The sequence below is a fragment of the Pimephales promelas genome, chromosome 25 (genome assembly GCF_988280905.1).
Source record: "Pimephales promelas chromosome 25, fPimPro1.hap1.1, whole genome shotgun sequence".
In the NCBI taxonomy this organism is placed as follows: Eukaryota; Metazoa; Chordata; class Actinopteri; order Cypriniformes; family Leuciscidae; genus Pimephales; species Pimephales promelas.
The window spans coordinates 9174182-9188646 of NC_142793.1; the positions used below are offsets into that span (position 1 = coordinate 9174182).

A 14465-nucleotide genomic window follows, 5' to 3' on the forward strand; every position below is an offset into this window, starting at 1 on the left:
TCTTCTTCACATGTGTTTTGATCCGGAGAGAAGATGTGTAACAGCGCCCCCTACCGTATAACAGTGAAAACACCGTCAGTGAGTAAAGAAAGAGTAAAGAAGATTTGAAGTAAATTCCTATGTACTCTACCAGCGGACTAGCCTGCACAAAAATTCAGAGACTCAGAATTAAAACATATCTGTTTTCTTTATAAATCTATATTTTTAAACAATGTAAGCTTATTAATGTAATACTATGTGAAAAAAAGTTTTTAATAGGCTACTCAATCAAAAGAGTAAACTCAAATACTACAAGCCAAGTACACTTAGAATACTTAATAATAAGATATACAACATATTGAGTACAAGAATAGGCCAAATATACTTAGACTTTTTAGTCAGTATAAGTCAAGTGTACTTAAGTGCAATTTTAAGTATATTTCTGAGAAGTACATAAAAAGTAGACAGAAAATATACTTTCTTATTTTTAGTTTAAAAGAAGTATACTAATAGAACACTTGAATAAACTTGGGGGAGGTCAGAGAACTTGGTCAAAGTATGGTTAATGGTTAATATTGGTTAATATTATGAAAAATTAGTCCTACTGAACTGGCCATTCGTTTCCCTGCCTTCGGCCCGAGGCACTAGGATAGGAACGCCCTGATTTTGCCAAGTTAGATGCATTCCTGGTCAGCATATTTTGTTGATCCTGGAACAACATTCCTCTCCAAAAATGTACCATATAACTACTTCTAAACCTAATCCTGCCCATAACCTATCCCTAAAATCAGGGAAACGACATGTGAACAACTGTAGATGCATCTAACCCTGGTTCTGTGCCTAAACTTGACAAAAACTGTAAACTTGTCCCTCAAGTCTGATTGGTTGATTGGAATGTTGTTCAAGGATCAACAAAGATGAGGGATCAAGGGACATGTTCGTATCAGGTTCTGAGCTAGGATAGGCTCCAGCATCCCTAAAATCCCACATAGAACACTTGGTTTGAAGAGTAGATGGATGGTTCGAATGTCGTTCTCCGACCTTGGTCAGTTGACCTTGATATTTTGGCAAATCTGAGCAAAGTTTGAGAAATTGCTGGGATGTCTTCTGAAATTCAAGACGTGACATTATTTAGGTCTTTTTGTTTTTGTAATGAGAGCCACCTAAAAAGTAGGATAATTATGTAATAATCTCAATTTGCAGTACAGTTAATCCTCACATCTTTCTAGGAGAAACAATTTAAATATTTTGGAGATCTCATTTGTACATCTTTTTTTTCCAATTTGAATGTAAAATCTATAAGGCCAGAGTGTGTGTTTAGTGAACTGCTTGAAAACATTTAAGCTCTGAAGACACTTCCAAAAGGCTAGCCTTGAAGGTCAGCATGATCACCATGGCAACGGTATGCTAGCTACGGATGTTAGCGCTACATGGCTGATCTCCCCTTGAGAGCAGGATCCGAGTCTTCGTAACCTTGCTCTTTTTCCTGTGCCCTTTCTCTCTTTGTCACAGCTCTAAGCACATTTTCAATTTTGCTTCACCTCAGGGCACAGCAACCAAAAGTGTTAAAAGCAAATTACATCTACTAAACTCATCAATTTTGTGGTGAACTCAGTAGGACGCTATTAAAAGTCTCTGCACTTACAACTTTAGGGCACGGAAAATAACTTTAAAGTGTAATGCGACTAATACATCTAGTCGTTTTAAGCCCGACGGGACGCACTGTACCTTCCCCTACACAAAAACCAGCGGCAGAAGAAGTCACTGTCATCAATCTCAATGACCCTGAAAAGCCACTTTCTTCCTTCTCGACAACTCACGGAGACGCTGTATGTTTCATAAAGAGTTCACAGTGAAACTTCTTGAGCACCTCAAAGAAAACCATCACAGACTAAAGTTCAAACTGTCACATCATCAAACTACTCAAAGCATGACGGTGTGGCGGCAGTTCGGAGGCTCGTCAATGCTGGTTAGTTTTGACCAATTGGTGGAGTTTGCAAGAGAGGGAGGTTTACCTGTGTACAAGGAGATGTAGGCGGAGTCAATGACCTCATACTTGAGTCCTGGCAGGAAAGGGCGCCACTGTAATAAAGACAAAGAGGAACAGTTAGAGAGAAAGTACATCAACTCGAGCCTAATTTGGCACAGCCAACAGACCAGTCTTAGACTGCGTGATACATGTTTCACATCTATATAATAAGATCTGACTGAAATCGGCAGTTTTATGGGAATCAAGGGCATAGGTTTTCATCAGTCCACCAGGAAATAATGTTCTGTTTAGATACCGATATAAAACAAGTGCTTTAGTGGAAGAATCAGTTACAGGATTTTATGAAGCTTATAAAGTTCATGCCTTTAAATCTTTTGAAAGATACTCTTGCTGCGTCCCAATTCGCATACTATCTATTTCTAAACAGTATTCGAAATTAGAATTAGTATGTCCTAAATCGTAGCATGTTGAAATGAGTTTTCCAAACATACCCGGATGGTCTACTTTCCCGGTTAGAATCCAAAGTGCAGATCCATGCAAACTGTAGCGGCATATTTTCAGTTGGTAAACACTGTAGCGGCATATTTTCAGTTGGTAAACATGGTGACGTTTTTTTGTGGGCGGAGCTTAGGTGGAGGCAGAAAGATTCCTCTGGCCGCTTCACTAACGCTAGTTAGCAAGTATTGTTAGCTTGTTTTTTAACAATGACTGGAGAAAATACGATATTATCTTAATGTGTAAGGTCACTCAGTGTCCAGGACCGCGATTATTATTTCCAAAAGTTATTTTTAACCAGTGGTGGAGGAAGTACTGAATCTCAGTACTTAAGTAAAAGTACAAATACCCAGATAAATATTTACTTTAGTAAAAGTAGAAGTAACACAATGACAACCATACTTAAGTAAAAAGTAAAAAGTACTTTATTTTAAATGTACTTTAAGTATTAAAAGTAAAAGTACTTGCATAACAATTTATTATCTTAATGTCTATTTTCTAATGATTAATAAAACATTTAATTCTAACTCATTCAACCTAATAGCCTACTCCTATAATGATGTTCAATAATGATGGAAAAAAATGTCACCATTTCTGAAACAAGCTTGCAATTAGGCAATATCATGCTTATCCTTACTATATGTTAATATGTTTGGCAGTAAACGCGATTCATTTATGGTGTAATTCTGAACCTCTTGGCTTGCCATAATCCTAACCAAACCAAACATATATTACACACGGTGTGTTTCTTATGCACGTAAAAACAAATTTTCGCGTATGAGTTGCACAATAAAAAAACACTGCGTGTGAGACGCATTTAGTGTGACCGGGTTGATATACTGTATCTATGGCAACCAAACGTCACTGGTGAGACAAACGTGCAACGAACAGACGGTCAGATTACGTTTTGGCAGGGAAAAACTGATCAGAAAATGTAACGAAAATGTAACAGAAGTTGTAGAAATGTAGTGGAGTAGAAAGTATAATAATTGCTGCAAAATGTAACGAAGTAAAAGTAAAAAGTAGGCACTATTTATTGTACTTAAGTAAAGTAAAGATACGTGAAAAATGTACTTAAGTAAAGTAACGAAGTATTTGTACTTCGTTACATTCCACCACTGTTTTTAACGGACGGAACCAGATTGGCCGACCCGTAGCCGCCTACACGCTCACTCAATGCATGGGCAATCTGACAGGATTAACGTACATTACCTCGGTTAAGTGGCCTGACTTCTACACCTACCATATAGAGAAACAGATCGTAAAGAGAAACTGAGGGCATATAAATCTTTAGATGCCTATAACTATATGGTCCTGTACAAGACTTGTGTGTATGATCCGCAGTTCTGCCGAGCCAGTGCCGAGACGACGACAATGTAAAGAGTGACATTACAGTGCGATTTTAATGATGTGAATATTTTCTAGAAATAAAAATTCCAGATACAGCATATTCATTTTTCATCAATTCTTGCACCAAACAACACAACAAGATGACATTTAATAATAGTAACAATAATTTAAGCTCCTTATTATGTAGCCGAATCTGTGCTGGTTTGTATTGGCCGCCTCCAGTTTTCACTTTGTTTTGCCTCCAGCTAGCGCCGTGACGTAACTGTGACGTAAGTGTAACGGAGGGCAGCTAGTAGTTGCTGTGCGAGTAAACCTCACTCCTCTGATCTCAATAGGTGCTCTAGCGACAGACGCTAGGGGCTGCAGTCTTTAGCCTCCTTGTTAGAGCGCCCAACTCTCACGCTGGAGACCCGGGTTCGAGGCCCGCTTGGAGCGGGTCGAGTGGGACCCGGGTGTAGGGGTTACATTGGTGCCGTGACCCGGATGAGAGTGAGGTTTAGGGGGGTGAGTGTAACGGAGGGCAGCTAGTAGTTGCTGTGCGAGTAAACCTCACTCCTCTGATCTCAATAGGTGCTCTAGCGACAGACGCTAGGGGCTGCAGTCTTTAGCCTCCTTGTTAGAGCGCCTGACTCTCATGCCGGAGACCCGGGTTCGAGGCCCGCTTGGAGCGGGTCGAGTGGGACCCGGGTGTAGGGGTTACATAAGCACAAAAGGGGTCTATACTGCCCACATTCATTTAGAACTACAAACCATGGCGGATGCATGAATCCGTCAGTTGCAGGTTAACAAACACTGTTGATTAACACTCAAGATATGTATATCATTTTTAAAATGTCTCAAAAATGGTCTTAAAGACCAGTTTTACACATTTCTGGTATTAACGTTTTTTTATTTTTTTTATTTTTTTTTACGCAATTCGGTGATGATGTCATGTTGGAGAGAAGCGGAGGAAAGGGTGCCTCAGCCTAGTATTAGAACTATGGCGACTGACTGAGATAAGGAAGAGTTGGCACGAAGAGCCAACATGCATGATGGCCCGCAGCCGTATAATTTTGAACCTGCTAGACGTGAGAGGGCAAATGAAGAATCGCCAAGAACTGATGGCCGTCAAAGCCAGTTAAATGCATGGTCCGAGGAGAATGAGTGGAGAGTTGGTGAAGTGTTCTGGTGAGTTGCTATCATTTAGCAACGCAACAATGAGCACTGGAGCTAGTCTATGAGCTATGGCAAGCCGTTTTAACTTACGAACAGCAGTAAACAATAACAACACATATATTTTTTACGGTCATTGAATAGCACAGAGTGAAAAATCAGCATTTTCTTTATATCTAGTGGCAGTAACGTTACATAATCATGACATTAGTTCAGATAAGTACCCTTTAAGTGATAAGTAACCTTTGTCATAGTGTCGTAGTACTGGTAAAGTTTGTCTTTGTCATCTAGAAAGCATCATGCTAGCTATTAGGGGTGGGATTATACATGTATTCGTATTGTGTATGTGGTTGCTAACGTTAGCTTTATCTGCTAACGTTATGCTGTCTGCCTATCTCTCTCTATACTTGTCTATCTAGTCTGGCTATATATCTAGTCTATCAATCTATATATCTATCTCTCTATATCTATGTATTTATCTATAATCGGCGCTATCTGAATACTCTCGTCTACTCGTCGCTCTCAACAAGGCGGGCTTTGGAAATTCTCTCCCCAAGGTGACGTAATGCAATGCATTGTGGGGGAAAGGAGAATCGTTGCAAACCGCTGTAAGATAGTACCTACTTTTTCGTATTATATTCCGTTTTGTGATACCCAACAACATAAAATACAATGGGTAACAGTTTAAATGTTTATTACCAACAAGCGAATTGCACAAATTCGTTGAAAAATTAACCCTGCAGTAGATTTAGGGGTTTGATTGATTCATAATCAGTATCCAACCTGACGAAAATATGTTTATTCAATGTTATCCACATTATATTTCATCTGCAACAGTATTGTGAACTTTTGTAAAAAATACGTTACGGAGAGCCTCTGCATGAAATAGCAACGACAAGCAGATCATCATTCTACATTTCTCTCAGAAATGGTAGGAAATTCAATTTAATGTGAACGTTTTTAACTGTGACAAAATGATTGACAGGGTAGCTATAACAGTGAAAGGAAACCAAAGCGACAGAGCTGTCCATTAAAGAAATAATGTGTCCCAAAGCTCTTCAGCTACACACTCAAAAGTATGTTATTTTTCTTCACAAAAGAGTACATACTTTAAGTCTAAGTAAAACAGTATACTGTGCCCAGTATATGTATTATACACTATTGCCCAATTGGGATGCATCATCAGGGTTTTGTAGGAGAAACGTGAGACAATGTGTTCCCATCTTCAGGCAGAACAATTACTTTTGTTGAATTGTACTATTTGTCTGAGCAAAAACAGCTATTTAGCTTACCAGGCTTAGATTCCATGTGTGAACAATTTGAAATCATGCTATACTAAACTATGCTCTAATAAAAATGTTACTGGTACTGTTAATTGTCATGCCCAGAAACATTCGTCCTTTTGTCCAGAGCAGACTTCCGAGCCATCACGATTTCGATCTAGAGCTCTCACCCCGCCCATCTCAGAATGACTACAGGAGTGAAATGAAATAAGCAGAAGTAGGAAGTCTGACGTAGTCAGGCTAGCAAAGTGGACCTGACAGTCAAAAGTCTTTATGTTGGCAGTCAAAAGTCTGGCAACAAAAGACTAAAGAGAAACTGCAATAACACACAAAGTTTCTGATGAAAGTATTGCACAAAGTGACGAAATCACCTCGCGACAAAGGACGTCGACAAAGTTAAGGCCATCAAATCATCAAACCTGTTAGTGCCGGCATGTCAATGGCTGATCAAAGTGTTGAAATGGTGTAGACAGTAAAAGTATAGTGATTAAGTCCAATCCAGAAGCCAAGGCAAGTTTCCGACCTCACTGAAAGTGGAAATGTTGCACAACCGACACAATAGTGTCACTTTGCTGAGCCTAGTTAAAATATAAACTCTGATTACGATGGAAGAGATGTCATTTTATCCCATCAAACTGTTTAGGACATGACATAAGAGTCGAACTTCACGGGTAGTCCACGTGAAATCAAACTTCAAAATGGTCCATGTGGAATCATGCGTGGTCTATTGAATGGAAGTAAAGAAGATGGAGGGAAATCTGCTGTTTATTTATCTACATTTCAAGCAAGGTCACCCTCACTAAACAGATTCACCTATCCAATCACAACACAACACACAGCAGGAAATGAGATGCGCACACACACATCAACAGTAGCTTCTTCAGCCGCACACTTACAAACCATCCGACAAGCTACAATTCTTTTAATGACGTTGTGCAATTACCATGTCACTTCTGCTTATGCTTGCAGTAATTAGGGGAGACAGGCAATTTTCCAAACACACACACACACACGCACGCACTCTCAACATTATTGAGGAACGACCAGTAAAGATGGATACATATGGGTAAATTTCATGTCATATTTCTTTCACAATTTTTTTTGACAACAATTAAGCACATTTTACCCTCAAAATCTCATTCTAATTTTCATTATTATTTACTTATTTACATTTTTATGTCAACATAAATTAAAATACACTCAATAAATATTACCATAATAATAATCACACATTAAAGGCACAATCTGTACTCTTTCACCGCCTATTCAAGACAAAGGCGCTTCCACTTCTTCCGGCCAAGCGTATGTGGGGAAACTCAGCCCTGTTTTATCATTTACATTTGTCTGCTGAAAATGATGTTATATCGTTACTCTGTGCGTTTGCTCGGCGGCTGCTATGAGACACTTGTTGCACACTGCAGTGAGCTAGATCAATATAAGAATATCATATTAATAAATGCTGGATGGCTTGTGTTGCTAAATGGCCAGCAATTTTTTTAAAAAACATATTGTATGAAGGAGAAATTGAAAATAAAGCTGAATCTTGTTATGTTAGCATCATGACCTGAGGCATGGTAAAAACATGTTACTCGCGTAAAATCAAAAAAAACAAGCGATTCAAACAATGAGACTAAAAGTGTTGAGCTGCATAACAATGATTAATTTTCTGTCTATAAATGTATCCAAACAGTTCCCTTTACTAATAAAACGCATAAAATATTAAAGCGTCTTTGGTGTTTCCATGGTTTCTACTAAATAAAACCCGTAAAACAACGGTAACGCAGGTATGATGTCACTAGTAGGCGACACAATGACACATGGTCCGTGTCCTGGTTAAAACTGCTTATTTCTCTTGATTAGTTCAATTAGTTCATGCGTTCATGACGTCAAGACTAGATTATTGTAATGCTCTACTGGGTGGTTGCCCTGCACGCTTAATAAACAAACTTCAGCAAATTCAAAACGCAGCAGCTCGAGTTCTTACCAGAAGTTTGACCATATAGAGTGCCGAAGTGATGACGTCACTTTGTAGGACAACTCGGAGGCTAGCGTCGCATGGGTTCCCTCGATCGAAAACCAATGCATTTTCCCCATAGACTTTTGGAAAATCGCAAAAAAATAAGATCTGTGTTTAACAAAGAGCTGTGACACACGTTTTGTCTATAAAGATAATCTTTACAAGTTAATCCAAAATTTATACATTTTGAAGCCTATATAAAGATTTTTAAAAAGCACAATCAGACACAATAAAGTTTAAAAAAAAAACACAAGCAGGTTATAACTGTGTGGTCTATGTCATTGATCAAAACGTGAAAATATTTAGTGTGTTCACCACAGATCTTATTTCAGGCGATTTAGCAAAAACCCATTCAAAAATCCCATAGACTTTAGAGCGAGGGAACCGGTAGTGCTAAAATGCTAACTCACTTCCGCGTTTTGGCCTACAGAGTGACGTCGTAACTTCGGCACTCTATTAGCCCGGTTCTGTCAACCCTGCATTGGCTGCCTATAAAACATCTTATAAATTTTAAAACATTGCTGATTACTTACAAAGCATTAAATGGTTTAGCTCCGCAATTATTGCGCGAGATCTTAACGCATTATAGTCCTTCACGTCTATTGCGATCTCAAAACTCCGGACAGTTGATAATGCCTAGAATATCGAAATCGACTGCAGGCGGGAGATACTTTCCCTATTTAGCACCAAAACTCTGGAACAATCTTCCAAACAATGTCGAAGCAGACACACTCTGTCAGTTCAAATCTAGACTAAAAACACATCTCTTTGACCTGGCATACACATAACGCACTATAGACTTCCTAAATTCAAATTAGGCTGCATAGTTTAGATCAGCCGGAACTGGGAACACGTCCCGTAAATCCTGATGCCTGATGTACTTGGTAATCAAAAGAAGGATGGCGTCTATGGCGTCTAGGGACCCTCTATGGTGGACCTGTGCCTGGACTCATCCCAACTCATCCTTTTTTTTTTTTTTTTTTTTTACACCCACCTCCACCCCCCCTCTTCGGAGGACAACTTTATATATATATATATATATATATATATTTTGTATTTTTTGAGTACATACACAATATGTTGTCTATGTGGTGCACAAATTATGAGCTAGCTTGGGCTGATTGTCGGGTGCTAAACTGGTCAGTCAATTGTGGTTTTTAAATGCCAGATGGCTGGTTGCTGGATGCCAGACTAGACCACAGAATGCAAACTGTCTTGGGCTGGTTGTTGGATGCCAGACTAGACCACAGAATGCAAACTGTCTTGGGCTGGTGGTTGGATGCCAGACTGGACCACAGATCTTAAGCTGACTTGGGCTGGTTGTTCGATGCCAGACTGGTCCACAAATTGTGAGCTCGCTTGGGCTGGTTGTTGGATACTGAACTGGTCTGCCGATTGTAACCTGACATGTGCTGGTTATTAAATGCCAGACCAGTCTACAGACCGTGAGCTGACTTGGGCTGGATGCTGGATGCCAGACTAAACCACAGTTTGTGAACTGACTTGGGCTAGTTGTTGACTGCCAAACTGGGCCGCAGATCGTAAGCTGACTTGAGCTGGTTGTTCGATGCCAGACTGATCCACAGATTGTGAGCTCGCTTGAGATGGTTGTTGGATACCAGACTGGACTGACGATTGTAACCTGGCATTTGCTAGTTGTTAAATGCCGACTTGTGCTGGTTGTTGGATGCCAGACTAGTCCACAGACTGTAAGCTGGCTTGAGATGATTATTAAATGTTACAGTAGTCTATAGGCTGTGAGCTGACTTGAACTGGTTATTAGATACCAGGCTGGTCTACCAGTTGTGACTGGTCCACAGAGTGTGATCTGGCTTGGACTGGTTGTTGGATGTCGGATTGGTCCACAGATTATGAGATAACCTACCTATCCCAACTCATCCTTAACTCTTTCCCCGCCAAACACGGAATTTTCCGTGTTTAATGAAAAAACGCATCCCCGCCAAACACGGAATTTTCCGGGTATCCGTGTTTTAGGTGGTATACGGTAAGGAAGACCCGCGCGCATGTCCTGAATGAGTGCGCAACTCTTTGATCAGAGAAACAGATTGCAATCGTCTCAAACAGTGGAGTAGTGAGAATGTATCAGACAGACAATGCAGAGGTATATGGCTGAAGTACTGGATGTTAATGGACTCGGAGTCCGATCACTCTTTATTTGATAATTCTGAATCTGATCGGGACGAAGTAGTCAGTGAGAGAGATGCAAATGTTGTCACAGAAAGTTCTAGCCATGGACGTGTCGCAGATAGATCGTATAATATTATGACACTATAATATTTATGTGTGTGTGCAGGCATTTATGTGTGGCTGTCTAAATATGAAGGTGTAATTGTCAAATTATTTCTCTCTTTGTGCACATTTACCACATTGTAATATGTATGTGTGTGTGTGTGTGTGTGTGTGTGTGTGTGTCTAGGCCTTTTTATTGTAATTCCAATTATTCATTATTCACAGGTAGAACACAGAGAGGCAGAGGCAGAAGTTTTATTGCAAAAGTTACATTTCCCTTACATCCTGGGAAATTTGATATATTTTACATTTATTTATGTTTTTAATTTATTTTGGAAAGTTTTATATATGAAGGAAACAACATCTGAATGTATTCTGCTTTTTAATGCACTTGTTTGATAAAAATACCGTTTTCTCAGTTTTTTTGTCCAAAATGTTGTGTTTTTGACAAAACCTACCTCTGTTCAAGAGGCAATAAAAAAAGAACAAATAAAGATAAAATAAAAACGTTTTTTTTTTGCCTAAAAGCAGAGGCTCAAATCTTTATTTTTATATATATCATCTTCATATATTCATGGAAGAAAATATTCAGCGGGGCATTAAAATTTAGCGAAAATCGTCAAAAACCCTGGCGGTGGCTGGCAACTTTTTTTTTAAAACGCTGGCGGGGAAAGAGTTAAGTGCCGGCCTCATCGACACGACAGCCATCGGCACTGATCCTCAACATCTCGTCTTGGATATTTGAATCCAAAGATCGTACATATTGTCCCTTTAAATAATACATTTTATTATCTTAAAATAAAATAATTTCTTTCTCATTTTGACCCTGGAAAAGACTCTTGACTGGTTTTGTGAATTTCAAACAAGCAGAAATTTAGAAACTAGTCTAGAATAAAAGTATATAAAATATTAAGTCTAGAATAAAAAAAAAAAATTACATTTTAATAACAAAGTTTGGGAAGAACTATCCAATCATCACGTCATTCAAACCAGCAGTCAAAACTCATCAATTCTAACCAATCAGAATTAGTGGAGGCCTATATATATATATATGAAGAGTTCAGATGCAAAAGCCTCTAAATGCCATTTGAAATTTTCTTCTTTAATGATGATTTTTATCAAACTTGTATATTTAAGTTCAGTAATTTCACTTAAATAACAATTAATAGGTAATTATCATTGCCATTTAAGTGAAATCACTGAACTTAAATATACAAGCTTGATAAAAATTAACATTCTAGATGAAAATTTCAAATGGCACTTAGAGGCTTTTGCATCTGAACTCTTCATATATATATATATATATATATATATATATATATACTCATTCTGATTGGTTAATCGACTCACCTATGTTCCTCGACAGTTTTCAGCATCCCTCCACCACCCCGTCTCCTCACACTACCTGGTTACTTTCCTAACCAGAAATACAGGGGGAGTACTCTGGGTTCGGCCCAAAATACTGAGCTTGGATCCCTCTCCTCGGACAGCACGCCAAATACACACTCTATCTGATTATTTGTAAGTGTGAACTCATGAAATAAAGATTAAAGACAATAAAGCACTCCAAGAGAGATAGAAACAGCGTCACTAATATCACTTGAACGTATAATAAAACCCATTGGCAGTTATAAGCCTCTGCTTTGTGATAAATGTAGGTGTCTGGGTATGTGGACACTATAATCATTTCAGCTTTTAGAAAAGACAGAAAGATAGAGTGCATGAGAAAAATATGTGTTGTGGCTGAGTAAACAAAAAGGCTTTATGCTTGTGTGCGTGTGTGTGTATGTCTGGTTTTGACCAGATGCCCTTACAATGAAAGTTAAACTCGAAATAACCTTCAATTAAAGAACATCCCGGATCCCCGGGAGGATAATACCTTAATAAAGGGACTATATAATGTGTTCCTGTTTCAGGCTCTATAGTTATTATGATGAGCTCAAACAAATAACAATTGAAATCTCTATGTTATGTGTCCATTGAACTAAAAAAAATGTGGGTGTTTTGAAGTAGCTGTTCCTGTCTTCACGGTCTCGTGTGTCTGATGACATTTCTTCTGTGAAACAGAGGTCTGATTCACTGGCCTGAAACAGTCAGTGTGAAAAGACAAAAATCAATACGAGAGGGAAAACAACAAAATGTAACAATAAGGCTAGAAAAGTACAAGTGTGGCTGACATAATTTTATTAGGCTCAGTGCCTGACAAATGTACCAGTCACGTACTATATAAAAGCTTTTCCATGTAGTTTCTCTTATCAAGAGTTCTGGCCAAGTTGAATTCCCCGAATGGCAATTCATATTGAAAGGAATGCTATTTTAAACAATCTTAATATGAACGGCTCTGTTCTCTATATATTTTATACAATATATACAGACTTTTTTATTTATTTAAAAAAATATTTTACATATAAATAATATAATATCAATTATCAACACCACACGAGACCACCATATGGGAATGCATTGCCCCCCAATATTTGTTGTCAACGAATATGTTTTTAATGGCAGATTATGTGCTACAGTCTTGTCACTAAAAAAATATTTCTATACATTTTAGAAACAATTTCAGCGTGACACAGTATGTTTGGTATTTATAAACATATAACTTTTATAGGCCATGTTCGCACTGTAAAGTTTCAGAAGTGGCAACAAAAGAGTCAAAGCTTGTCCCACTTTCCCAGTGGTTTTCTTGCACAAGAGAGACACACACTGCACAGAATTTTTGTGAATGTGGTTGTCACTATACGTGCATTATTCAGGAATTCATTCGGTTGTAAAATGTGGTTCTCAATGCAAGGGTGTAGAGTTAAGCTCAATTTATACTTCTGTATCAAACTCCCATAGCTACGTAAGCTGTGTGTAGCGCGCGTACCGTGACGTGCACCTCTCCAAAAATGTAACAACGCGTCAATTCTAAGCGCTGTGATTGGTCTGCTACAACCACTCCCCGGGTTTCACATGCTCCCTCTGCATGTGTAATTGCGTTTCAATGCGGACAACGACGCAGAAGTATATGAAAACCAAAGCATAGTCACGTAGAGGCCCCGCCGTAGGTCCGACGCAGAAGTATAAATCAGCCTTTACATTCCAGCTCATGAAGTCATGAAGAATTTTTTTTTCAAAGAAAAAAAAAATAACGTTTAAACGTCATTTTGGTGATCAAAGAGTTTTAAGGGACTACTTAACATATATATATTTCAAATATTATCATTATTGTAAAACAAATTGTGTCATTGTTATTTTTCCCATTCCTCACAACTCAATCAAAGCTCATGTAGCAGCTTGAATATAACTCAAGATATTGTCGTGATATCTTTTCTTGGAAGCTCCATCATTCCAAGTCTAAAGCAGACGGTCAAAGACAGGAAATACATTCTGAAAATTTCATTTGGAGGCCCTTTTTGTATTTGCTCAATGCTTTTAGTGAAATGAGGAGCAGCCAGCTGCAGCTAAATCAAACATAAAGTAGTTTCGAGCACTCTCTCCATTTCTCTCTCTCCCACAGAGCGTGTGCTACGGACTGATGCTTGCTGATGGCTTCACACAGGGGGGCCGTAATTGTTATTTTTGGCATTTGGTTATAATAATGTGATGACTTTAATTTATCGTACCATGTTTTTCGGCTCTTTTCTAAAATGACAGAAGGCTTTGCACATATGGTTTGTTTATGTTTCCCCTACATACTTGCAGCATTGTTTAACCTATTTAATAAAAGAATACTGCACGTGGATCCTGCTTTAACCAACCATGACAGAAGAACAGACCATAAATTGGATCCAGCAGATTGTCCACTACACTCTAGTGCAATATATTGGCTTTGCCCTTTTATTGGGCGGTTCGTCATTTACTGTGGGCTTTGCAGATGAGAAACCAGTTCATGTCATGCCCACTTTGATGTTGGCAACTCCAGTACACCGCTCGCTAGCAGTCATGCCAGAGCCTCATCAGA

General features: G+C 38.7%; 1 protein-coding gene and 1 long non-coding RNA gene across 3 annotated transcripts in view; one reads left to right on the top strand and one right to left on the bottom strand.

The window, feature by feature from the left end:
• Nucleotides 1-14465, bottom strand: part of b4galnt4a (beta-1,4-N-acetyl-galactosaminyltransferase 4a) — a 284111-nt gene that overhangs the window by 22213 nt on the left and 247433 nt on the right. For both annotated transcript variants that reach the window (XM_039663140.2, XM_039663139.2), the window contains exon 9: nucleotides 1995-2061. In XM_039663140.2, coding sequence (XP_039519074.2) covers nucleotides 1995-2061 — 67 coding nt within the window. The remainder of the gene's footprint in view (nucleotides 1-1994; nucleotides 2062-14465) is intronic.
• The window catches only part of LOC148965037 (uncharacterized), a 73469-nt gene that overhangs the window by 22127 nt on the left and 36877 nt on the right, over nucleotides 1-14465 (top strand). The window lies entirely within an intron of this gene.